Below are 24,721 nucleotides of genomic sequence, written 5' to 3' on the forward strand. Positions count from 1 at the left end.
AAAATAAACGTAAATTTACTCCTGCAATTCAAATACCTTGCTCAAACAGCATGTCTGACCTGCTTGCACCAGAAAGAACTACCAAACAAGTTGATTTTCATTTTCTGAAAACACTTTTAAAAAAATAAGAACCACAGTGAGGGAAAATAGGGATTTTTGGATATCCCAAAAATTTACATAATCATAAAGCTGGGGTGCCTGATGGGTTTAAGAATCCTGTTTAGCCTCCCAGTAACGCTCCGGATAGGCAGCTAACTAGAAGTATGAAAAACAAACTAACAAACAAGCAAGCAAGCACACACACTCCCCACAAAACCAAAACCCACCCAAGAAGAAAAAAGAAAACCTGTACTTTACAGAATAAAGCTATCAATATAAACATTCTTAGTTTGCTAAAAACAAATAATGAAAATCCCTATCGAGGAGGTAGTAACAGCTTAAATGGGATTTAAGCAGAGGCTCAGAACATGTATCTTTACATCAAGCCATTTTTGGCTGAACGAACAAATGTACCAGTTACTTACAGCCTTTATAGCAATTACCTTTATGTCCAGAAACATTGATGTGAAGAGGTGTTATCACGCGTCCACCTAAGGACTTCCTTCTTCGAACCACCATGTTAATAACACCTCCTCCATTTAGAACAGCTTTTATAACTTGCTTTTTATCCTTATTAGTAAGATCCACATCATTTATCTTCAGCAACCAATCGTTCACTCTAGCAGATAAACAGAAATAAACATGTCAACATAACAAGCATACCTTACTGGATGCAGCACATGAATAACATCCATGGAACAGGATGCAGCAGAGCTGATCTCATTATACCAAACCTTAATTATCTGGAGTTCTCTGTTCCTGAAAAAGCATTAAATAGCAGCTAAATGAAAACCAGAACTTATAGTCTGCACTTCATAAGCAAAAGTATATCCTGAAATCAGTAATGACTAGCCCTTATTTAAAAGCAACTCTTTGGACAGAGAAGAGTGGTTAAAAACCAATTATTGACACTAAGAATGGGAGCAGGTTTCAAATATATCCCTTGCTATACTCATCTTTCCCCCTGCCCTCCCCACCAATACCGCACCCTCATGTCTTTCTCAAAATTTAAATAAATAGATCAAAGTTTGAGGAGATAATCAATAGAGTAGGTAAGACAGAGAAACAAAAGAACACTTCAAATCCTAGTAAGTTTTAGAGATAAGTCAAACTGTTTAATTTCTGTAATGCTTTCAGGCTTTTGTCTTCTCAGTTCAATTTCCCAAACAATATTAATAAGACACACATGACCAGTGATAAAAAAGAACTTTAAAATATGGGAAAAACTGCAGGCAATTTACGATATGGTCATATTCAGTTTATTATGATGAACAAAAGACAAGTATCTTCCAAAGTCAAACCCTACCTTAATCGACCATCAGCGATACTTCCTTTGTCTACTTTGGTAACGAAGATCCCACAGTCTCCAGGGAGGTATGGCTCATTCACACCTTCTGCCACATCAAAACCAAGTGCTTTCAAGTCCATATCATCCTAATAAATATTATTAACAAGTGACTCAACTACATTGGCAACCATTGTGCCACTAGCTGCTAGCAAGAGGCATTATTGCATGTTTGTACTATGCACTTACATTTACAGGGTACCTGTTCTGGGCAAGTTTTTATATTTTGTACTTCAATACGTAAGCTCCCAATTCTCAATTCCATTAGTTATCAGGCATCCTTTGGCATTTGAAAATTAAGGCTGAAATAATGCAGAAGGGAACTTCAAAGAGGAATAGGAAAGCAGAAGAGCACAGAAGAAGGCACGTTCAGACCCGTATAACCCATTTTAAGGTATGATGCTGGGTGCATCATGAGAGAACAAGGACATGTTCCTCAAGAATGAACATTAATTGCAGAAAAAACAATTGTAAAGGTAAGGAAACAGAACTGTATCTTAATGATGAACTCAGAAAGATGTCTGCTTTGATATGGCTAGAGACCAGAAGCAAATGGGAAAGCAAGCTCTAACATTATAGGGGACCATTTCTAAACACACATTAGCGGCAACATTCTACCAGCCCTGGTCCAAAATTCATCATCCTCAATGTAAAAAGAGATAAACAACTTTAACAAATCTGCCATTGAACCAAACAGGGAAATTTTAATTTGGTGTTTGCTAAATGGCAAAGTCACTGTAAAAATTGGGACCAGCTGACCACAAACTGATTTATTATTGAATTTTCCAGTGTTAGATAATACTACACATAGAAAAATTAGAGAACTCTACTTGAAATGAACTGGACCAACTATCTCAGCATACTGAAAGGAGATGATACTTGAAATTTCAAATCTAACATGCAAAAATTAAATAGAGCTTAAATCAGACATGTAAGGCATGGTTCTAAGCACATTTCGATAACTAAGCCCCTTAAAAATCAGAAGAGCATAAAGTCTTCAGGGAGCACAAAAGATGCCTGACAAAAGCTGAAGATGAAAAATGCAAAAATACGAACATTACCAGAAATCAAATTGAGCTAAACCTGCCAAAAATATATTAAAATCCTTTTGATTCTTCCAAACATTCTATGTAAGAAAAAAGCTTATAGAGAAGAGTAGGGGGCTGCCATAAAATAAAGATCACGGTTCTCATTGCACAGCCTCAGAGCTGAAAAGTGAGCATTATTTCCTCTCACTTTTGAGTTGAGTAGTTACGTAGACCATGAGCTTAAGCAGACAGGTGAAGCTGAAGCAAAAATAAAAGGGATTTAATTTAAATACATTCAACTCTATAATCTCCATCCTGGAATTCAAATGCTGGTAGGTCAGCAAGGATTTTCCCAAATATCTAATCAAGGTTGACACAATACTATTACTACAATTTGATAGCAGCAAGTATAATCCCTATCTTTAGGAAAGGAAAAGCTATATGCAAATGACAACGTCTACAACATTTGATCTCGGCAACGCAAACATTTGGTACAATCTTTGAAGTGACAAATAATTAAATAACTGCACGTGAATTGAAAATTCATCAGGCTACAATGTTGTTTATCATGACTGCAGCATATGACAGAGTTGCTGACTAATTTTCCAGACAATGAAGAAGCAAAATTATTACTTTCATTTAAAATGGAGAAGATGGCAATGCACAAAATCTGATGATGAAGGAGCTGGTCAAAAGAGATGAAAAAGCACAGTGAAAGGGGAATTGTTATTCCAGAAAGAATTTACAGATGGTGCCCTGATGGATCAGCATTGGTACTCAGTTCATATGGTCTTTTCAATCTATACATTTCAACATATAATATTACTAAATTATATTTTTTGGTATCAAAAAAGGAATGTATTAGTAAGTCTGTTGAGATGCACTGTCATAACACAGACAGATTGAAAGAGCAGAAAAAAAAATTATTCCCAATACTGCAGTAAAATAGAAGGGACAGCATTAAATCACAAACTTTGTCATTCAGGAATAAGAAAGAAATGCTGGCATATCCAGAAGCTGTTAAAAATGAAACACAATCTGGGAGACCACCTGTGTGTTCTGTGCAGTGAAAAAAATTACAATTAGCGAACCATGTGATGTGCCAGCCAAAAATTTTAAATAGAGCAGCAGACGGGACTTGCATACAAAGCAATGAAATAAAAATTCCAGACTACAATGAAGAAAAATAAAATTAAATGAAACAAAGTACCATCAGGATAATGAACGGATATAAAGGTTATCTGAAAAGCTAAACCTAAGAACTTCGTTTCAGATGCCAAAATGGAAAAGGGATTTAACCCTCTCTACAGACAAGAAAGAGAAATTAGTATCTCCTTTTATCGCAGATGTTTAAGCTGAAGGGCAATGTTGCCCTATATATGTTCATTATTAATAAATATTTTTAATACTTCGGCATTTCTAACCATCAAATCTGAGCAAATGTAGTAGAAATAGCTTCATGGAGAAGCTTAACTATTTTATGCACTAAGTGATGTCACCTGTAACATTAGAGGACTGGGCTCTCTGATGTCAGTGTTTCCATCACATTTTAAGTTTCGGCTGCCTTAGCACTGCCGTTTCTGCAATGAATCTAGCTTTAAGAACACTAAACATTTACCTTAAACTTTTTTTTTTTTTTTTTTTTTTTTTTTTTTTTTTTTACAGTAGATGGACCTGGGTACTTTGCAGGATCATATGAAGGAACTAAAGGGTGTTTCAAAAAGATGGACACAATTTGAAATCGCTATGCTTTGAAATTGGGTCCATCTTTTTGAAATACCTTGTATTTCTAATGCATATGAAGAAAAATACAAAACTTATGTACAACAGCTTTGTTTTGTCAACTACTTTCATCTAGATGTTACTGCACTTGCTGCATATGTGTGTGTGGTTCCTAGCACAACAATAAACAACTAAAAATATACAGATTAGAGTTATTTTTAATCATCTCCTGTATCAAGATGTTATAACTGACTTCAAAGCTATCCAATATATAAGACAATGCAGTTCATGCTTTTGACTCACTCTGTCTTTTTCAAATTCTACCACTTCTGTTTCCCATTCCAGAGAATCTGTGTCTATGGCTGAGTCATGGGAACTATGGGCCATCAACTGACGGAATCTGGCCTCCTTTTCCAACTGATTCTCCATCTTCTCCCTAGACAAAGAAAATAATTATTTCTACACGCAGACAACCCTTTTAAATAAACTGATACCTAATGTTATCATCATGAGATACAGTATATTTTGTTTTCTAGATCAAAAACCCAAGATGTACCAAAAATTCTGCCCACACTTTCATCTTTCCAGTATTCTTGGGCTGCTATTCAATTGACTTTCCTTTTCTATATATCGTCTGAACATAGTCTTACATTTTTTGCATTCTTTTTACACGATTGAAACACACAACTAGGTTTCTAACATCTCTCAAATGGATTTAGTTTACCCTCAGACAAGCTGCATCAATATGCTCAGGACAAGTGGGGCATGATAAATATCAACAGCAAAACCTCTTCCACAACCCATTGAGATGATGTATGATGCACATTTTCCTTGCATTCATAAGCCAGTCAGAACAGAGTTCGGACAAAATAAATTGCTGTTAATCCGACTCCAGTGAAAGAATCCCATATTGCCCAAGTGTATCTCCACAGTACAAAGGTTAGAATATATGTCTCATTAATAAGATTAAAAGGTTAACATAGTAACACCTAGGATCCTGCCCATCATGATAATTCCCATGATAACTAAAAATACAGGCAGTGTTTCCACACATGATGTCATGAACATGTGCTGTCCACGGCTATAACAACATACGGTTCACTTGTAAACACAGCTAACAAACCAAAGTTTTTATCACAAGCTTCCATGCAGTTTGATCGTTTCTCTAACATACTTCAGTTCCTTCAGTTCCCGCACAGCGTCGTTTTTCTGCTTTCTCATGTCATCCAGATTGCGAAGAGCTTCAGCCAAGTCACTCACAGCCCGGTCTCTCTCCCTCCTTAAGTTGTCACACAAAGTCCTTCAAAAGCAATGAAGTTTCAATTTAGTTACTTAGAACCCTAAGTAACTAACTAGTTTTACCACACTGTATAGTTAATGTAAAATTTTAAAAAGCAGTTTCAAATGCTGCCTTTCAAAAAAAAAAAAAAAGTATAAGGATGAAAAAAATTACATATGCTATGTGTTAAACAAAAACTTGTCAAGATAACAGAAACTTTCTTCATTCTTTTCAAAACTCCATTTCTACTTATCTTCTTTAAACTAGCAGAAAAAAATTCTGATTAAAGTATTTTCCCTTGGTTCCTTACATATGTTTGGTAACAAATATATTGGGTACTTTTTGCAAAATGTCCCCATAGGTAAAGAATTATTTGCAGGACTACAGCTGTAGAAGGATTAGGTATATCACATCTAAAAGAATGCATAATTTGTAGTTCTTACATAGCAGTGCTCTTGGACTCTACGGTATTTACTAGAGACATTATGGGTATGAAAGTATAGACTAAAAGTACCTTGTAAGGTGCCCTCAAGTTTTAAAAGAAATCACTCTGTGACAGCTAATGAAGAAGTTCTGACAAGTTGAAGAAAGTGCTAGCAAAACCCAGCAAGATCTGGAATTGCACCAGCTGCACACAAGATGTTACAAAGATCATTCACACACCATCTAGCATTCATTTACCGTATACTTTCCCTTTCTGCAACAATCTTATCCCGCTCTTGAAAAGCCCAATCTCTCCTGCACTTGGCTACTTCTGCTTCCTGGACAGCTTCCTTTAGTTCTTGTGACATTGCCTCATATTGTTTCCGAAGCATTTCAATTTCTTTGTTTGCTCTTTCTATGTCTAAGGTAGCAGAATCTTGTATCTAGGAATGAACAAACATAGATAAGTATTTTAAGCACAATTTTTAGGTAAGCATGCACAAACACATATTCAGTTCCCATGTTTTCATGAAAAATGTTTATTTATCTTGTTGGCAACTTTGGCAGGGGGAAGACTGAAACTGCTGTAATGTGTTTCACTCAGTGGTGCACAAACCTGAGTGAATAGAACTTACACAAATAAAAATCCTTACTTCAAAATAATAACAGTGAATCTTTTGTATTTCAGAGATGACATTCCATGCTTCTTTCTTGTTCTACTTGGCAGACAGAAAAAAATTCAAGGATATTTAGAAATCAGATACACTATCATAAGCAGTTACAACACAGATTTCCTGCATTCATGTCTGATATTTACCCTGGAACAACTAGATGCACACTTCCACAACACTGACTTCGTGATTCACACAGGCCCCTTAACTCCAAATCTGAGCAATGGAATTCCAAAAAAGTTTTGTTTGAATGTTTCTTGGTTTAGATAAGAATTACTTTCTTCTTATTTCAACTTGTTTCTTTAACATCCTCTATGTTTAACAAGCGAGATGGTGACAATAGAAAGACACATACACAGAGAATACTCCAGGCTTGCAGTCCAATAACCACAAGGCAACTAAAGGATAAAGCCCATCACAAATGCTGAAGGCCATGGGCTTGCAAAAAACTCCGTGTGCTTCATTTCAAGAATATAAATAAATCTAATGAATCTGACTAGACTTGTCATTAGATTAAAGATTAAACTTCAGAGGACTGTTTTTAAGACCTGAATGCATGTACGTCAAAGAGAGACTACGAAGTCATGATTAATATTTTAAAGGCTCTTTTTTTCCTCCAAGTTACAATTATATTCAAAAATAAGAGAGCACGAAACCTTAAACCCCAGGTTTACAGTCTCACTTCAACATTAAAAATAAAAGTTGCAACAAATGAGACCAAACAGAGGCTAGGAAGAGTCATGTCTGGACTTCTGATTGTCTTTCATTTCCAATGACCACTTTCTTCTCTGGCAGTGCACTGGCAGGAAAAAGACAATCAAAAAGATCACTCAAAGCAACAAAAGTAGTTTATATTTTAGGCATCAATTCTGATTTGGAATCTGCCAAAGGTGAGCAGCTGAGCAGGTCCCTTGCTAAGTCACAGCAAAGTTCACCCAAGCTTACGCAGCTTCACTGAGAAAAGCACAAGTTTCCAAAATCTCACTGGTTTGGCCATAAAGAACCAAACACAATGAAAGATTTATCTCCAGTACAACTGAAAACATAGCTTAATTGCTTCCCCGCACACTCATTCAGGATTTGCAAATCTGTGTGACTGGCAAGACTAAAAAATTATTTGTACTAGTAAAGGGTTGGTATTCAATGAAAATAGAATACAAGTTTAATGAAAACAATCTAGTTTAATATTAAATCATTTCATATTCCTTAGTTATTTCATGAGCATAAAAGTTGTGATAGTACGCATTTTCATGTTACATTAAACGTAAGCATTTACAGTTGTATGTGGCTTGATGTTTAGTATTGCACGCATGACAAGAACATCAGTAAGTGTGCAGAACTGTAAAAATGTTACCAACCACACAAGGACATTAATCGTCAGAATAGCATATTCATACTAAGAACATGTATACACTAGAAAATGTACAATCACGCTTCAGTAAACTTCCTTCATGAAATATGATAAATAGCTAACATCCTAAGCAGGTCACAGGCACGAACACCACACATTAAAGATGTCATCAAGCCCACCGGCAGGTAATAAACTGCCCAGCCACCTGCTAATTACAATATTTTACTTGCCATTTACAAACAGAAACCTAATACTAAGCATAACTGTATTTCTTTCAAACAAGAAGATTTGTCACTGTGTCTTGAAGAACATACATGTGTTTGTATGTAGGTACCTCAGAGCAACTTACAGCGTCTTCCTCCACTACTCCATGTGCCCAGACCTTCAACTGATCTCTTCAAAATGAATGACCCTTTGAAGCTAAGAAAGAAACAGTAATCTATGAAGACTTGCAATACCTGACGGGCTTGGTAATATTCCCTTAGTAGATGGTCTCTCTGGATGATAGCTTCTGTTCTCTCCTTCCTGGCAACATCTCTTTCTTCCTTCACTGTCTCTATATCCTTGCAGGCTTGATCAAGTTCCTTCTGAGCCTCAGCTTTGTCCTTCACTTCATGACAGTATTTTTCCAGCAACTCGTTCCTCTCACAAATTGCTCGATCTCTTTCCACTAGAGCTGAGTTTAGCTCCTAAAACAAGATCCATTGTTTGCAGTAGGTTAAGTACAGAAGAAAACAGTTCATCTTTCCAACTGGATACACACTGATACCTTAAAAGCCCAAAGAGTTTACCACTAATGTTCTGAAAAATGGGAGCAGAACACAACTGTGATCACATTACATACAAGTACTAGCAAAGATTATTAAAATCGGTACTGAAGATATCAGAACTTCACATTAGCACAGCGCAATGTCAAAACTAAACAAGAATCTGGGAGCACTCACAGTTTTGAGGAATCTAAACAAAGGAAAGTTATTAGCCAGTCAGACTTGGTGGTGTAAGAAAGGCTTTAATTATGGTCAAGGCTAAGAATATACTGTGAATTTTTTTAAGCAACTATCCTGATTTTACAGGACTGAAATCATTCAGACAACCTAGCTACACACCTTATAGCTTCTTCATTAGTTTTAAAGGGATATTGAAGTCACACGCCAGTATGATACCAATGTGCAAGCTACAGAATGTTCAAAGATAAAACCACAGTATGCCGTAAAGCAGAACGACATTTTCTTAAGTTTGGTATTCAACTGCACCATAATAAAGATGAGGCAAACGTAGTTCTAAGATACAGTATGCCTTTTTAAAATAGTTTAAACTAGAGTTCCTATTGAAAGAATGAGGCATTGAAACAGTTGAATTTCATGCCATTACATTTTTAGATAGTCCCACTCTCTAGAAGCATTCAAACAATGGCTACAAGTCCTTCTACGTATAGGCATTCCTAGATGAAAACTATTGATGTTTTGATCTCAAAAAGATCACCCGAGACAGCTGACATTCAAAAAGCAATAGAAAGAAAGGGTTCAAATCCTCAGAGACAGAAAGACATCATATCATAAACCGACTTTGATTCTACTTCCCTCTACAATTTGCAAGGAATAAGAGTGAGTATTTAAAGCACAGATGATGATTGCATGTTGCTATACTGACATAATTGTTTTTGAGATACAGCATTTAATTAAGGCTAGTCAGGCTGTTAAAACAGTTCTGTGACTGCATTAAAACAGGTATTTTTACTGTAGAGAAACGGACAAGTACTAGAATTAATGACTTACTCTGTGAACTTTAAGCATATTGGTGCATCGCAATTACCAGAGCACTTAAAGTTTTCTCAACATCAGTAAGAGCTTCCATTGCTCAGTACCTCTAAAAAGAGAAATCTCTAACCCATCTGCTGGTGCAGGCAAGTTTTAGTACTGGAAGCAACGTTTTGCACAGCTTAAGTATAGACTGTATAAAACGGGCATTCAAATGTTCATATAAAACTTACACAAAAGTATTAAGTCTTTTCCAGCATGCAGCAGAGATCGAAGCCATCACAGTATCAAGACAGAGGTAAAGTTTGCAGAAAGCCCTTAGTTAAACAGGAATTAACACTACTTCAAGGTAATTGGAAAAAATTACACATTGCCAGAGTTTATTCCAGCATGCTCAGTACAAACTATCTGAAGAAGAGCAGCCATTGCCTCCAGTGGTCAGTAGTAAAATTTCACCTCTATTTTTCCTGTAACATTTGCACAAAATTACGACATGACAGCACAGGGCAATGTGCCATTTGGCGCTGATTAGAACAGCTTCTGTTTGGAAAGATCAGTGTGGTTTGGTTTGAAGAACGATTCTGAATTTGAGAAGAATTCATGTGTTTGAAGGAAGTTCGTGCACCTGAATTTAGTGAGATAACTTCATACAGGATAAAATACAATAGGTTCATTAAACATTGGGGAAAGTTGACTACCACTGAGATGAAATACAATGTTCTAAGTATTTCCTGGAGCAAAAATTATGCCAAACAAAATCACCACTGAGCAAGTAGAGGGAGAAATATATAATATCTAATCCCTAGCTTTGAGTGACCAAGCTCACTAGAACTTCACAGATCACAGAATGTTAGGGATTGGAAGGGACCTCGAAAGATCATCTAGTCCAATCCCCCTGCCGGAGCAGGAACACCTCGGTGAGGTTACACAGGAAGGCGTCCAGGCGGGTTTTGAATGTCTCCAGAGAAGGAGAATACACCACCTCCCTGGGCAGCCTGTTCCAGTGTTCCATCACCCTCACTGAGAAGAAGTTTCTTCTCAAATTTAAGTGGAACCTCTTGTGTTCCAGCTTGAACCCATTACCCCTTGTCTTACTGTTGGTTGTCACCGAGAAGAGCCTGGCTCCATCCTCGTGACACCCACCCTTTCTATATTTATAAACATTGATGAGGTCACCCCTCAGTCTCCTCTCCTCCAAACTTAATCTAAGACTGTCCATAGTAGAAAATCCTGAGATCTCTTCTATTGTCTATAAATGCCAGAAAATTATTACATTCTGGATGTAAATTAACTCATCATGTTTGGGCATGTGGGACCACAAAAAGTACTAGGTGACACAGCAACATACCTGCTCACAAGCAGAAGAGTCATAGCTACAGGAAAACAGGAAAAAAGGAAAACTCACAGTACTGCTATTTTACATCTTTTAATACGTTACAGGAGTTATTTCTGCTTTCTGATGGGCCAGTTCCAGGGGCGAAGACAAGCACATGCCTGTGCCCTGCCACCACCTCACTCAGCAGTCCAAGGCGCTTACCTATTCTTATTCAAACATCTCTTCAAAGTCATTAGGTAGGAGGGAACACCGCTGTACTTAAAATTTTAATTTCCTGCCTCGCCTCTTAAAGCACTTCAGCAAATTACTCATAGTGCCACAATGACAGATATAACAAATCGAAGCAGAACGACTAATTGTGGCTGTTTCCATCAATATTCCTTATTAGCTACCCTGATTCCACTGAAATCAGCAACAGACGTTTCTGTTGGCTTCATGGCTTTGATGAATGTAGAACAGGTACAAAATGTATTAAAACCTCACTCACTGTAGAAGCTAAACTGTTTAGGTGGCAACTATGCAGGGTTGAAAACTATGAATTCTGAAAACCAGAAGTTAGTTATTTTTAAAAGCTCTGATGCCGTATGTCACAATCCACATTATATTCATCAACAATGGTGTGATGTAAAAAAAGCTCCACACATTAATTTTTCACAAAGACCATTTTTCTCAGATGTAATGCTGTGAAAAAAGTAAAATGAGATTTATAGGCAATGAGATATATTTACTTGTATCTATTTCATGCTGAATTAAGTATCTGTAAACCAATGGGCCAGGTCAATGTCTATCAGCTGAAATGAAACCAAGCATTAAATTGCGTTTTGGAAATCTTAACAGCATCATTATAACACGGTTGTGATATAAGCATTTCAAGAACATATTGCTGAAAAATACAAAGTTCTGGTTTCACACTCTTTTAGGCATGCCTGAGTTCTAGTGAAAAATCTTTAAAATCTTTAAAATTCTCTTTAACTTAAAGGCAGAAAGAGAGCAAAGAAGTAAGACCATGCACATCAGCACAGGCTTTGCATAAATATTTGAGACTTCTTTATTATGTACCATCTTCGGTCATAGTGGATAGTATCCAGTGGTTCCTGTACAAGTAAGAAGTTAGAAATAATGAATATTTAGAGCCATATTGTTTCAGAGAGCATTACTTGAAAAGGCAGAGAAGACCAATGGAGTAAAGGAGAAGAGAATTAAGTGAATAGCAATTTCAACTGACAGGTAGTCTATTCAACCATAAAAATCTTAATTGATAGTAAAAAAGACGGCTACAGGAAAACATCAGCACAGAATTTTCTCTTTGCAGTGCATTCCTGTTTTTCATTAATCAGTCATACATTTCTGATTCTAGCATCAACAATTCTCACTTCCATTCCCCATCAAAACAGTAGGTTAGTACCTGTCTTAATGCTTCCATCTCTTCACTAGCCACTCGCTTCTCAGAAGACGTGTTCTTCAGTTTGGACTCCGCAAGCTCCAGCTCTGTTTGAAGCTTATCCACTTCTTTAATTACTTGATCTCTCTCACTCATTATGAGGCGGTATTCATTGAAAACTGAATCCCTTTCTTCCTTGTATTTTTCTGCATCCTTTGCTGCTTTCAGCTGCATTGTTTTGAACCTTGTCACCTCCGACTGCAATCGCTCCATCTCTCTCTGCAACTCTTTGTTTTGTGCTGTGGCATTGCTTAGTTCCTGCTGTACTGATTCAAATCTAAAAAAAAGAGGAAACGCCAATAAGGTACTTGCTCCTTATTTTCCTTTTTTCATACATTAAGGATTTGGCAGCATAATCAAATGTATCCATTGGTAACACACAACTGCAGAGGACTTCTTAGACAATGTACTCTCAGTGCTGCAAAATAAAAGTTGGACTAGTTATTGCTTTAGGAACATTAGTGAACCTTCAGAAATATTAGGAAACCTTTTTAAGGAACCAAAACACAAAAGTTGTTAGAAATAATTTATAATTAGTTTAATTATTAAAAGCAAATTTCTAACAAATTATTCTAAGAGGAACGCAAAACATTGCTAGTATTTAATAGCACAAATTTAACTTTATTTACTGCATTTAGCTCTGCTCATCTTCGAAGCTAATTCTCTCAGCACACACTCTAAGGTATGTGGGAAGAAGGGAAACAAATGCAGAAATTGGAAAAAATATCTTGAACTTTAAGGCAATGTTTGACAAGCAAAAAAAACATTCATCATTAAAGAAGGAGGAAAAAAAAAACCCCACAAAACAAAACAAAACCAAAACCACACACACACACAAACCAAAGCAAGCAACATAAGCATGGGGAAAGTGATCAGAGGGAGACAGGGAAGTCCCTGCCATAGAGGAACATTCATATTAAACAGTAATAATTTGAGGAAACCTGAAAGTTCCAGCTGATACACCTTGGTCCCGCTTGACCTTGCATTGCCTGCTAAAGAGGAAATACAGGCAGCTGGCTCACACTGTCACAGATGCCTTCTGTAGAGAAAGACTCTTTCTAATAACTTGTGAATGGGTTGCCAGTAGCAGGGGTGGATGAGTCAGCAGCAGCAAGCACGGGTTTATAAGGGCAACCAATACTGAAAAGAACTCTCACCAGGACTGATCTAGTGCCATAGCTCACATTCAAAATGCAGAGACACATGTGCAGGGCAAGGTTTAGCACACACGAATTAGATAGCTGGTACAGCCAATTTTTAATTTGCAAACTATCCGCCAACTAAATCAGCTTGGTAGCATTCATATGCTGTGTATTATTGTGACAAGGTTATAGATACAAGAAAAAAGGCTGAACGCTTCTGATATTCTTTAAGGCCAAAAGATTCATTCAAAATGAGACCTGGGCCATTACTGTAGTCTTACTCTTCCTGCCCTCCTTAAAAGGTATTTTGACTGTGTTTATATTTTGTATTTTAAAAAAAAAAAAAAAAAAGTCCTGCAATTTATAACCCATTCATCCTCAAACTACAACTTTAAATTTTATATTCTGAAAAGTATACAGATCTGAAACACACTTCAAAAATTTTTGGTCAGTCACTCAGAGAAATATGGTTTTGGTTATGAAGAAAGGGTATAAACCTGAGACAAATGACAGTTTCTACAAATAGAAATAAGTGAAAAGGAAGCCCAGACCCAAAGCCAACTGAATAAAAGGCAAATATTCCTGAAGTTTGGTTACATGAATTTAGCTGGATCACTGGTTCAAAGGAACATGAATATCTTTAAAGAAATTTGTAAAACCGACCTCTGCTCAGTATCAACCCACACCTTTCTCTCAAGAACCAAGCTCTGCTCAGTATCGAACCACAACTTCCTAAATCACAAGGCCATAATACCGCTGTGTTGAGTTTCTGCATGTATCAGCATAGTTGTAGCATTTCTTGTAGTGTATGTTAGGCTTTCCCTCACTTTCAGGAATCCATGGCAGTCTAAGTTAAATAACTTATTATCTTATTGTTCATATTCTCCTATAGTTTAATTAGATGGATCACAACTATGTACATGCTATTCATGTGTACATTATTATCTAGGTACAATCTCACCTTTTTGAAGTACAAGAAGTCTACGAATGTGGAAAACAACATTTTTTGGCTTTGGTCTGTGGGAGTTATGTATTATCCCTAACTTATGGCAGTGAAAACATTCCCAACACGCACGCAGATGCTCTTTGGAGTCCTTACGTATATTAGCATTCCTCCTACCCCATTTGAGTAACTCCGTAGGCTCGGTATCGAGGAGGAGCAGAGAGGGGCGAAGTGTGGGATGACACAGTGTCTGTGCCCATCTGGTCTGGCACTTGTGGCGCTCACCGCAGCAGCACCTTCTCCACAAAGCAAGACTCCCAGACATCTGCATCCAGTGAACTCTGCTGCCAGCCAGAAGCTCTCCCTCAGAGTCCCATGCAGTCTGCAGTTCTAATTTTCATGAGAAGGTAACTTATGCTTGAGAACATCTTAATCTGCTGAAGACCTTTTAAATACATCCTCTCATTGACTTTTTAAAAAGTATTTAAATAAAGATATACATGTTAATGGACTCACCATCCATTGAGGAGTTTGTTTGGAACACGAAGTCTGAGGTTTAACAAAACTTTGTTGTTGACACAGGAGTCAAATATAACCAAAGACTAACCATAGCTTGAAACACAGAATATCCCTTTCTTACATGAGCTAAACAACAGTTAAAATTCCTCATACAACTCTAAAACCCTAACTGTGAAATCCTTTTCTCGAGGAAAAAAAAGCACCACTTCTCCAAATAAAGAACCCCAATGCACCTTCTAGGACCTTCCAGAAAATCTTACATAGAAGTGCATGTTTACTCATCACACCAAAAGAAAACACACTAAAGAAAAATTTTAGGAAAAAAGTTAGAAAAGTATTTGTGATTCTACCACAGAGAAAATAAGGTGCTGCATTAGAATTGTTACTGCCTTCACAGAATATCTGAAAGTTATCAAAACCTGGTTATACCTTCTAAGAGAGGATGAATATTGCTGCTGAAAATGTATTGCTGTGTCCCTTTGCTTCATTAACATGTCGATCTGTTTCTGAAGGCGCCTGTTCTCCTCCTCAGCCTGTTCGAGGCGGCTCAGATCCGTATTGTGGCTGGCGATCTTCTCATTGTACCGTTTCCTTAGGGCATCATAATCCTTCTTCACACCCTCTAGTTTGTCCATTGCTGTATCATAAAGTTTATTTAATATCTCTGATGACCCATTTTGCTTCATAACCTAAAAAAATGCCAGAAACTGTATTAATAAACTCAGTTTTTAATCAGTCCATTATATTTTATCTCAAATATATATAAAACACAATATTAGGTAAAAAATATATTAATCAGGTTTAATAATAGTTCTTTTTAATGACTAATGAAACACTGAGCCACTTATCACTGTTATTCTATTACTACATGTGCTGAAGTTTAACTGTGTAAAAAAATCTGCTTTATCACAATTTAGAGTGCACAAGTTTATGAAAATCTCTAACAGTAATTGCAACCAACAGCTATTAAATCCACGTTGTTTTCAAAGTACTTTCTAGTTTTAGCAAGAAGTCATTTGATAGCTGTAATTTCGGGAAGGACCACGAGGTGGCATTCATAGCAGGTTGCCTGTACCCTCCACGAACAAATAAATTAAAACTTCAGGAGAATAAAATCTACCCTAAATATGTTATACATTCAGGCATACGTATTAATATTCATACACTATTTCATCTGAGAACTACCCGTAGAGGTTTGTGTTACAAAAGCTATCCATAAAATATGAACAGGAAGAGAAAAATCCATTTAAACACAAAGTCTGACCTGAATCTTAGTTTCAAATTAATTTCCATTGACATAAGAATCTTGTTGTAAATAGCAACGTTGATGATAAGTGACCAGCAACAACAGAAAGGCCCTAATGAGCTTCAGCAAATCTAGTCCTGCCTTCTTCCTTCTCAAAAGGAAAAGAAAAAAAAAAAAAGTGCCCAAAATGAGACCTTATCTTTTCTCCACCCCCTCTCCCCACCTTTTTTTTAAATGTTAGGCTCATTTTTTTTATCTTTTAAATTGAAATTTGGCCTTGATGGAGCAGTGGGAACAAACAGGAACACTCTATATAGAGAGGTGCCAGGAATGTATGTCATCATAACATTAGCCTCCAAAGGTGTGTTCCCAACTATCTGAAAATAAAAAGTATTTTTAAAAAAGAAGACAGAAAACATCAGCTCTATAAAATGCTGAAACCAAATGCATAGCAACTACCCTCCACGCACAAATTGTTTCCTCATCTTCTTCTGTCTTATACTCGGAGTAAGGACCAGTTCCCACACGTGGCAGCACACAGACGCCTGCAGAGCAAAAGGGAAGGAGCCGGACAGACTGCCCGCTCCCTGCCCACAACCACCACTGTCAGGAAACCTGTTCTCTACACAGGCAAGATAAGAGACACAAAGTTCTTCAGCCTGACACTGCTCTCCTTTAACCAACACAGACGTGTAAAAGCAGCGAGTTACTGTTCATAAAGCAGTCCTGGAACAAGGCTGCACTTAGTGAGAGTCTCATGGCCATGGCTATTTTCCACATACCTCTCCTGTCCTCAGTGGATTCAGTAGCACAATTCACACAGGGTTGGACCCGTGATTAGCTAGCATACTTCAGTGAACCATTTCAGACATGCTGAATGTGATAAACTGTGCACATATGTGAAGTGTAAATACATTTTGATTTAAACCCACTCAATAGAGCTGTTTTCCTGAAGACTGCTTCCCAAAGCATTCTGAGAACAGGTTTGAGAACCAAGTATTTGAGAATCCAAACAAACAAACCACTTCTCACTGTCTAAAGCACATATGGAATATCTTTTTGCAGAAAACACTCTACATCATTAAGGAAAAGAAGGACAAATATATTCAAAATGGTATGGAATTCAGCATAAACTTTCTACCAGAGATTTGACAGAGGACAGAAATGCCATGAACAGGGAACGGTGCACTAAAGGAGGTCTCCCATTCAAAATCCCAGTCTGAGAAAAAGTAAATAGTCCCAGCTGGACTGAGGACGGCAGCCATGGCAACAAGAAACTTCATATGCAAGCAGCAGAAACTTAAGCTGGTCAGCTGCTCCACAGCAAATCCATGACAATCCCACATGAAGAGTAACCCAAGCAAACGTTTTTGCCCTCTGAAGCCACTGAGATGATGTGTTTTGCTACAGCCTGATGATGAAACAACACGTCAGAGAGGTCAACATAAGAGTTTGACCGGTTCAGATGAGAAATGACACAGACAAGACTGTTGGTGCCCCTTCAAGACACTGTGATTCACTGTAACATACTGAGAAACGGAGTTACACAACTTTCTGACAGAGTCACGTACACAGTTTTCTTTAAAGGTTTAATTGTGATGTTGACGTGAGATTGAGTTTATTTAAATAAACACTGACAATGATACTTCAGCCTCCTTCTCAGCTGCCAGCCAATTTCAAAACTTCAGGACAGAACCTCAAAATACAATAGGCTTCTCCTGGAGGTTTTACATCCCTGCTTTGCAGACTGGCAAACTGAGGCACAGAACAATTAAGCGATTTGCCCAGGTTTACACATCAAACCATTTCTGCTACACAGAACATCAGCCATCTGCAGACCCAAGCCACTCAACCATTTCACAGCAGAGATCTCGAGGTAACGTTAGAGGAAGGGCCCTAAGGGAAAAACAAATCTTCACTCCTCTTTGCACAAGCTCTCAAGCACCTCCTGAAGCGCCACTCAGCACATCCAGCTCGCTTTGACCTTTGCCCCTCCTATTCTAGCAAATAATTATTTTAATTTACATGGGTATTGCTTCTGAAGCCTAATGTTTGACTTGCAAGTTTGCCCTATGAATCAGGCTACACACAGTTAACCAACATATTCTGTTTAACCATCCCACATATTACTGTAACTATTCTAACTACATGATCAGACTTTTCCATAGGTGAACCATGGACCTGATATGACCAGTTGATCCTTACTGTTACTCATCTTCAGAATGTGTGAACAACATTGGCCTAGAAACAGCTTGTTATATACAGCTCTAAAATGCCTACCTCTTCCTGAAAAGCTTGTCTTTTTTTTAAGTTAAACAACATTAATCAACTTTAAAAAAAAATCACACATATACAATCTTCCTCATGTACATTTTTTCATCTCTGCATCAAAATTTCTTAATACCACCTAATATTCTACATCCCTCATTCTTCTTTCACAGCTAAACACAGAAAACCAACTAGTAACCAGGATCTCATTTCCTCCCCTAGTGCTGTAAAATGCAAGGCAGATGTTTTAGAATGAGCACGACATAAAAGGCCGCAACGCTGCATATTTGGTTTTACTGACTTATTTATCAAAGGAACAATTCATGATCTCTTCTAGCCCTTAGACTAGAAGTTGCAGCTCACCTGCTGCTGCTGGCTGCGCAGGTCCGTTATCTCCTTCTGATCCTCATCGTGAAGTCTCTTCATTTCCTCACACGACTGCTGGAGGTGATTATGTTCTCGCACCAACTGCGTGTTTTTCCTCTTCAAGGTATCCATGTCCTCCTTCAGCTGTGACTGGTCACTCAGCAGCCGACTGTGCAATGTGCTGTCACGGCACACAGAAAATGCTCTTAGAGGCCAACTTGCCAGGACAAAGTCCTGGACTAACTAATTTCAAGCATGAGTTTCCTACCAAGAAAGCAAGTCAAATTAACTCAATTCTGCGTAGACTATTCCAAGCATCCGGGGTGGGGGCGGAGGGAGAAGAACAAACAAAAAAAACACCACACGACACATCAAAACACCAGAAACAGGGATATAAGCATGAAAATACATGAAAGTACACAGTACTAAACGGCATCAGAAGAGATGATGGATTTATGCCACCCACCAGTGCCATTTCACAGCCATTTTAAAAACAAGCAGACAAACAGAAACGGTATCATGTGAGCCTAAGATGATCCAGGAGATACAGGAATTATCCCACTAACCACCTCTACTTTTTCTTGTGCCTCTCAGCTGAGCAGCAGCTAACCAAAATACAGATGAAAACTAGAGAAATCTCCTTGTTTGCTATTGTTTCAAAAAGCAAACAAAGGCAAACAAATAAAACAACAAACAAAAATACTCTGTATGTTTCAATGACATCCAAGCAGGCAAAAAGCTATCAAAGTTACTCCAAACTTCATTACGCAAACCATGACTATTGAAAGAAACACACTCCTAAATACTTATAAATTAAACAACTGAGAGCCACATGATGAGGCTACCATTCATAATATAATTTCAGGTAGCAGTCCAAAATATGAACAGACCACTGGTGAAAAGAAGCAAAAAAGTATCAACTGAACATATTTTACTACCGCAGATCAAAGGAAGAGTGACATTTGGATACTGACAAATATTTTGGTTTTGAAACAGAATGATTCAAATTGAACCCTCACACCTTCTGGTAAAGTGTTTAAAGTCCATATTTATTCAAAAACCTCACATATAATGCACATCTATCAAATAGAATTAATTTACATTTTAAGACACTTTGTACTCCTTCCTTATGAAGTGAAATACCAACATTTCCTGCACAGAATGACCCAAAGCATTAAAAAAGAGTCTTCTTTAAAAATAGGACAACCTGATTTTAAAAAGCATTTGACAAGTTATATTGACACAATTAAACACACAATCTTTACATGTAGGGTATTAATCTATTACCTATTATTCAGATTTTGTTGGAAATTACAAATTCTTCAAAACGGTAATATTTTTTGTTTGGCTGGTTGTGTTTTTTTAAAGCATGGAGTTTTAAGAATTTCTGCAGGATAAAATAACACTTGAATAATGTATTTTATTTCTTTTCTTTACCCTGAGAGTTATCCATAGGATGAACAGGAATTGCATGCATGTATTTCAACAAGCATTGTCATGTTTTAGGCACCTAAACTCCAACAGTGACTTTCAGTCTCTCTAAAGTTTTAATTAGAAAACTGAATTATTCAAATGCAACTAAATAAGTTATTACTAAAAAAAAAAAAAATTGCCTCTGAATCAATTAAGATTTGTTGTATTTTCTTCTGACCAGATAATGTTAGTCTGTAGTAAGTGCAAATGCAAAAGCTTGTACTTTAAATATGCATCATTTTGCAGAAGCCTAAATTGTTGGTCTCCGAGGAATACACCTATGTTCTTGGTATACTTCAGTCTTTCAATCAATCACACTTTCTTTTAAAACTCAGAGCTCTTCTCTTCATATGAGAGGGTAAATCCTTTAACATTATCATGAAAATACTGAAATAAACAGTGTAACAGAGTATGGTTTCAGGGACTACAGAACTCCTAAATAAGGTGAGCAAAACACTCATTTTTAGGATAAAGAGTACAAGTGTTTCACGTCAGCAATGCATGGACATAGGTAATTCAGATCTGAAAAAAGTCCATTTACAATGTACAGAACACTAATGCTTTGCACAGACTTTACTAGTAAATTCGAGTACTTGAAACTGCTCAAATGAAACTAGAAATAAAGCTCTTTGTAAAGAAGCCACGCGACTTACTACATCTGCACCTGTTGACAATATTTAATACTATTTTGAGGTTTTGGAAGAAGAACATAAGGAAATGATGCCTATCTTTAAAGGCTTGAAGAGTTGTGGGTGAAAGTGCTATGTAAGAACTAGCAGCCCCCAGCAAAAACAAACACTGTCATTAAATACTAGTCACACTTTATAGTGCAGATTTAAGTGAAATAAACTTCACACCAAGACTTATCCGCATTTCTATTTGAGTTGTCTTCCTTTCAAGTGAACAAGACGTTACCCTACTTGCATCAATGATCTTTAAACAGAAGCACATGCTAGAATTATTCACTAATTTCTCTGTTTCACTGCATTTTCATAAGCGCTTACAATTGATCTAAGTCTCTGTTAAAACTTACACAAGTCAGCATGAGAGATATAACTACCTATTAAAAACCAGTAACAAATGACATTCTCTCAAATTATATTCTGCTCTCCATCCTGACAGTAAGACTATTAGATTGTACCCACAAGTCAGTAACTAGGCTTTCCTTATCAGTACCCCATCAAAACATCAGGGGTTTCTATCTCAAATTCTTCAAAATAAAATAACCAATCCATACTTTATCGTTTCAAATAGGCCAGAAGTATGTTATCTGATGCATGAAAACACTAACCTTGTGATTAAAGTGGAAAAACAGAATTTTAAAAAAAAAATGTTTATTACGATGTTCTAATACTTTATGATCTAGCACAGACTGGTAAAGTCTTCCTTTGTACAGCTTTACTAATACTTACTGATAAAAATCAGCCTCTTTTGCTGCTTCTTCACACCTTTTAAGTGTCTTGGTGTGTTGATTCTGCAGAGACTGTAGGTCTGACATGGCCTTCATGCACTGAATCTTCAGTCTTTCGTAATCATGGTTTGGTTTTGGACTGGGCCTAGCATGGAAAAAGAATATGAAGTCAAACGTCAGCTACTAAAGAGAACGAAAAGTCTGGGAAATTACTATCCAATAAATAAATAGTATCAGACAACTGTTGACACTTATGTTATATTATGCTGTAATTTAAACACTGACCACGTCACATTAAGATGTAACCACAAAAAAAAAATCCACCTACTTTAACCTGTATTAGTTTTATACTGAGAGATAACATCTAATAATGAGATCATTCTGTCTAACACTAACACAACCAAAACCAGTCCTGAGCACGCACATACCCCTCTTCTGAGCAGCAGCATAATCACAGGGTAGAACTGTCACCCGGTACAGGAACAAGTCAATCACAGCAGCTCAGCTCCCTGCGCTGCCAGGGCAAACCTCTCCCAGCAGCAGCACTGAGCTGCACCGAGCGGGGCTCAGAAGAGGTTGCCAATGTCAAGTGGGGGCTGCGCAGAGACCTGGGCTAAGAACAACTCCTCACCTAGGCAGCAGCGGGAGGATCTCGTCTACAGCTCCCACGGAAACATCAGAGTTAGAGTTGAGAGAAAAAAATTTCAATGGGACACCAAACACATGCATCTGTGCTGGCAGAACTTGACTAGTTTGACTTATTGAGCATTGAATTTAATTAATTTGACCAAGTCATTCTGCTGAACTACGTATCTCATTGAGTGTTACCATGATCTTTTCAACTACTATACATAAAAGAGAAAAAAAGTCAGAATCTACCTCGTGTTTCCACAAAATAACCCAAATTCTGTTCAAATAATTACTAAGAATCTCCTGTACAATATAATCTCCAATAAGAAATTTTCAGTAACCTGAACAAAGTGAAAGCCGAAGTCAGTCAAAAGATAACTTATGACTGAATTTTTTTTAGTATGTAAGGATTACTGGGAGAGGAGACATTTTCTAAAATAATCTACGTTGTCAAGCAATTGACCAACACGTTATTCTAGAATGAGTGGTCATTGCACAAGATATTTTTATTTATTAAAAAAAATCATAAATCATGCTAGAAACTAAATTAGCAGGGTTATGGCTTCTTGTTTGGAAGCACTAAGCTTCTGAAAGAGACTCTAAATTGAACTGTTCCTCCTCTATATAGTAACAAAATTTTTGCACCATTTGATTTTCTAGTTTCAAAATGAAGCTTCTGACAGCTGTCCCTGTGTCACGTCCTGGGTCTCTTGTAACTCCACAGGCACTGGGGGGACTTAAAAAAAAACAAAACAACACACACCAAAAACAACCACCAAATAAAACACACCACCACACACCCACACCAAACAAGAAGAAAACAACTGCTTTCTAATTTAACTCCGTTTATTCACATATTGGATTTGCTCCATTGTTACACAGATCCCTCTTTCTCCCTCCCAGCTCTCTCTCCCAAGCGGCTTCGCTGTAAGCGCAGCCTGAAAAGCAATCAGAATTCACTTCATACAGGAACAGCAACATGGATTCTGGAACTGAAATGCAGCTGGCACGAATCAAAATGAAAATGGTTTCTCACTGCTGCAGTGGTGAGAGTTGTTAAAAAGAAAATGCCAGCCACATCTGATTCACAGACTTCTAGGCAGTGTGTGTATGATATGCAGGTGTTTTTTAGCAACCCAGTAAGGTCTTCAACTGTAATTCCTCTTTTTCTCCTCTCTACAGAGAAATGCTCCTGGGAAAACAAAACCAAAGAAACCCTTCCTTGACTGACAGACTCTAGCAACAATTAAAAGCTAAATTAATATAAAGCAATGGAATATCCAAGTCATATCTAGAGGGATGTCTTTTTTTAATTAATTAACCGTTTAGGGGTGCAAAAGAACTAGTATATTATTCACACAATGTTACAGACATAGTAACAAAACTACTACCATCTTAATGCTTCTAAAATATAACCGTTGTTAGCATAAGTAAAACTTAATTTGAAATGTTCACACCCTTGACAGAAACACTAAAAACCCAAGCATTGATTTAAATCAGACTTTAGGATGAACTTGTTGAAAGTAGACACCATCTGTCCACCACAGTTTTTAAACTGACAACATGAATAGAAGCACAGTTTAATCCTCAGTTGAAGTGTTAACCTTACTGACACCCATTAGCACATGTTCATATTAAGCTTGTAATCATAAATTTATATCAGTGCAAAATATTTCAGTGTATGAATTTTTACTAAAGGATAACTATTAGTTGAGTCTCAAAGCAATGGTGAGAACTTGTTCTACAAGTTTAACACAAATCATGTGTATTTCATATATTGCTGAAGTAACACTAGCATTATTCTAATTTAAAACAAACAAAAAAAATCCTATAAACATATGGATACCATGTACGTAACTACAGAAGTTAGCCTACCTACACAAGGAGGAATGAACAACAATGCCACCAGTAACATTCCGCATTTTATGTCATCTACATGAAATAAAAAACATCTGGATAGCCAAGGCCATATGTTCCGCAGTGCTGTTCCAAGGCTTTATATCTCAGCAAGAAAAAATGGGATATGCACAGGAGGAGCATTGGTCAGAAGTCAAAAATCAAAACTGTCGCAACGAAGCAATCCATTCAAACGCGCACAGTGGCTGACTCTTGTTTAAGTACGACCATCACACTTTTATGCCAAAATGCCTCATAAAATACATGAAAATATGATTTCAGTAAAGGAGAGGTGTCAGTTACTATTTTAGAAGCATTGGTTCAAACAATAACAAAATGGTCGGACATTTTTTCTGATACTCATATAACAACTCT

General features: G+C 37.1%; 1 protein-coding gene across 4 annotated transcripts in view; it reads right to left on the minus strand.

The window, feature by feature from the left end:
• DLG5 (discs large MAGUK scaffold protein 5) overlaps positions 1–24,721 on the minus strand; it is a 110,221-nt gene that overhangs the window by 28,875 nt on the left and 56,625 nt on the right. For all 4 annotated transcript variants that reach the window (XM_065639210.1, XM_065639208.1, XM_065639209.1 and 1 more), the window contains exons 4-13: positions 21,822–21,965; positions 18,934–19,117; positions 15,486–15,745; positions 12,417–12,729; positions 8,377–8,607; positions 6,155–6,339; positions 5,369–5,494; positions 4,498–4,630; positions 1,406–1,533; positions 543–718 (exon numbers count right to left, since the gene is read on the minus strand). In XM_065639210.1, the coding sequence (XP_065495282.1) occupies positions 543–718; positions 1,406–1,533; positions 4,498–4,630; positions 5,369–5,494; positions 6,155–6,339; positions 8,377–8,607; positions 12,417–12,729; positions 15,486–15,745; positions 18,934–19,117; positions 21,822–21,965 (1,880 nt within the window). The remainder of the gene's footprint in view (positions 1–542; positions 719–1,405; positions 1,534–4,497; positions 4,631–5,368; positions 5,495–6,154; positions 6,340–8,376; positions 8,608–12,416; positions 12,730–15,485; positions 15,746–18,933; positions 19,118–21,821; positions 21,966–24,721) is intronic.

The sequence above is a fragment of the Caloenas nicobarica genome, chromosome 7 (assembly GCF_036013445.1).
Source record: "Caloenas nicobarica isolate bCalNic1 chromosome 7, bCalNic1.hap1, whole genome shotgun sequence".
NCBI lineage: Eukaryota > Metazoa > Chordata > Aves > Columbiformes > Columbidae > Caloenas > Caloenas nicobarica.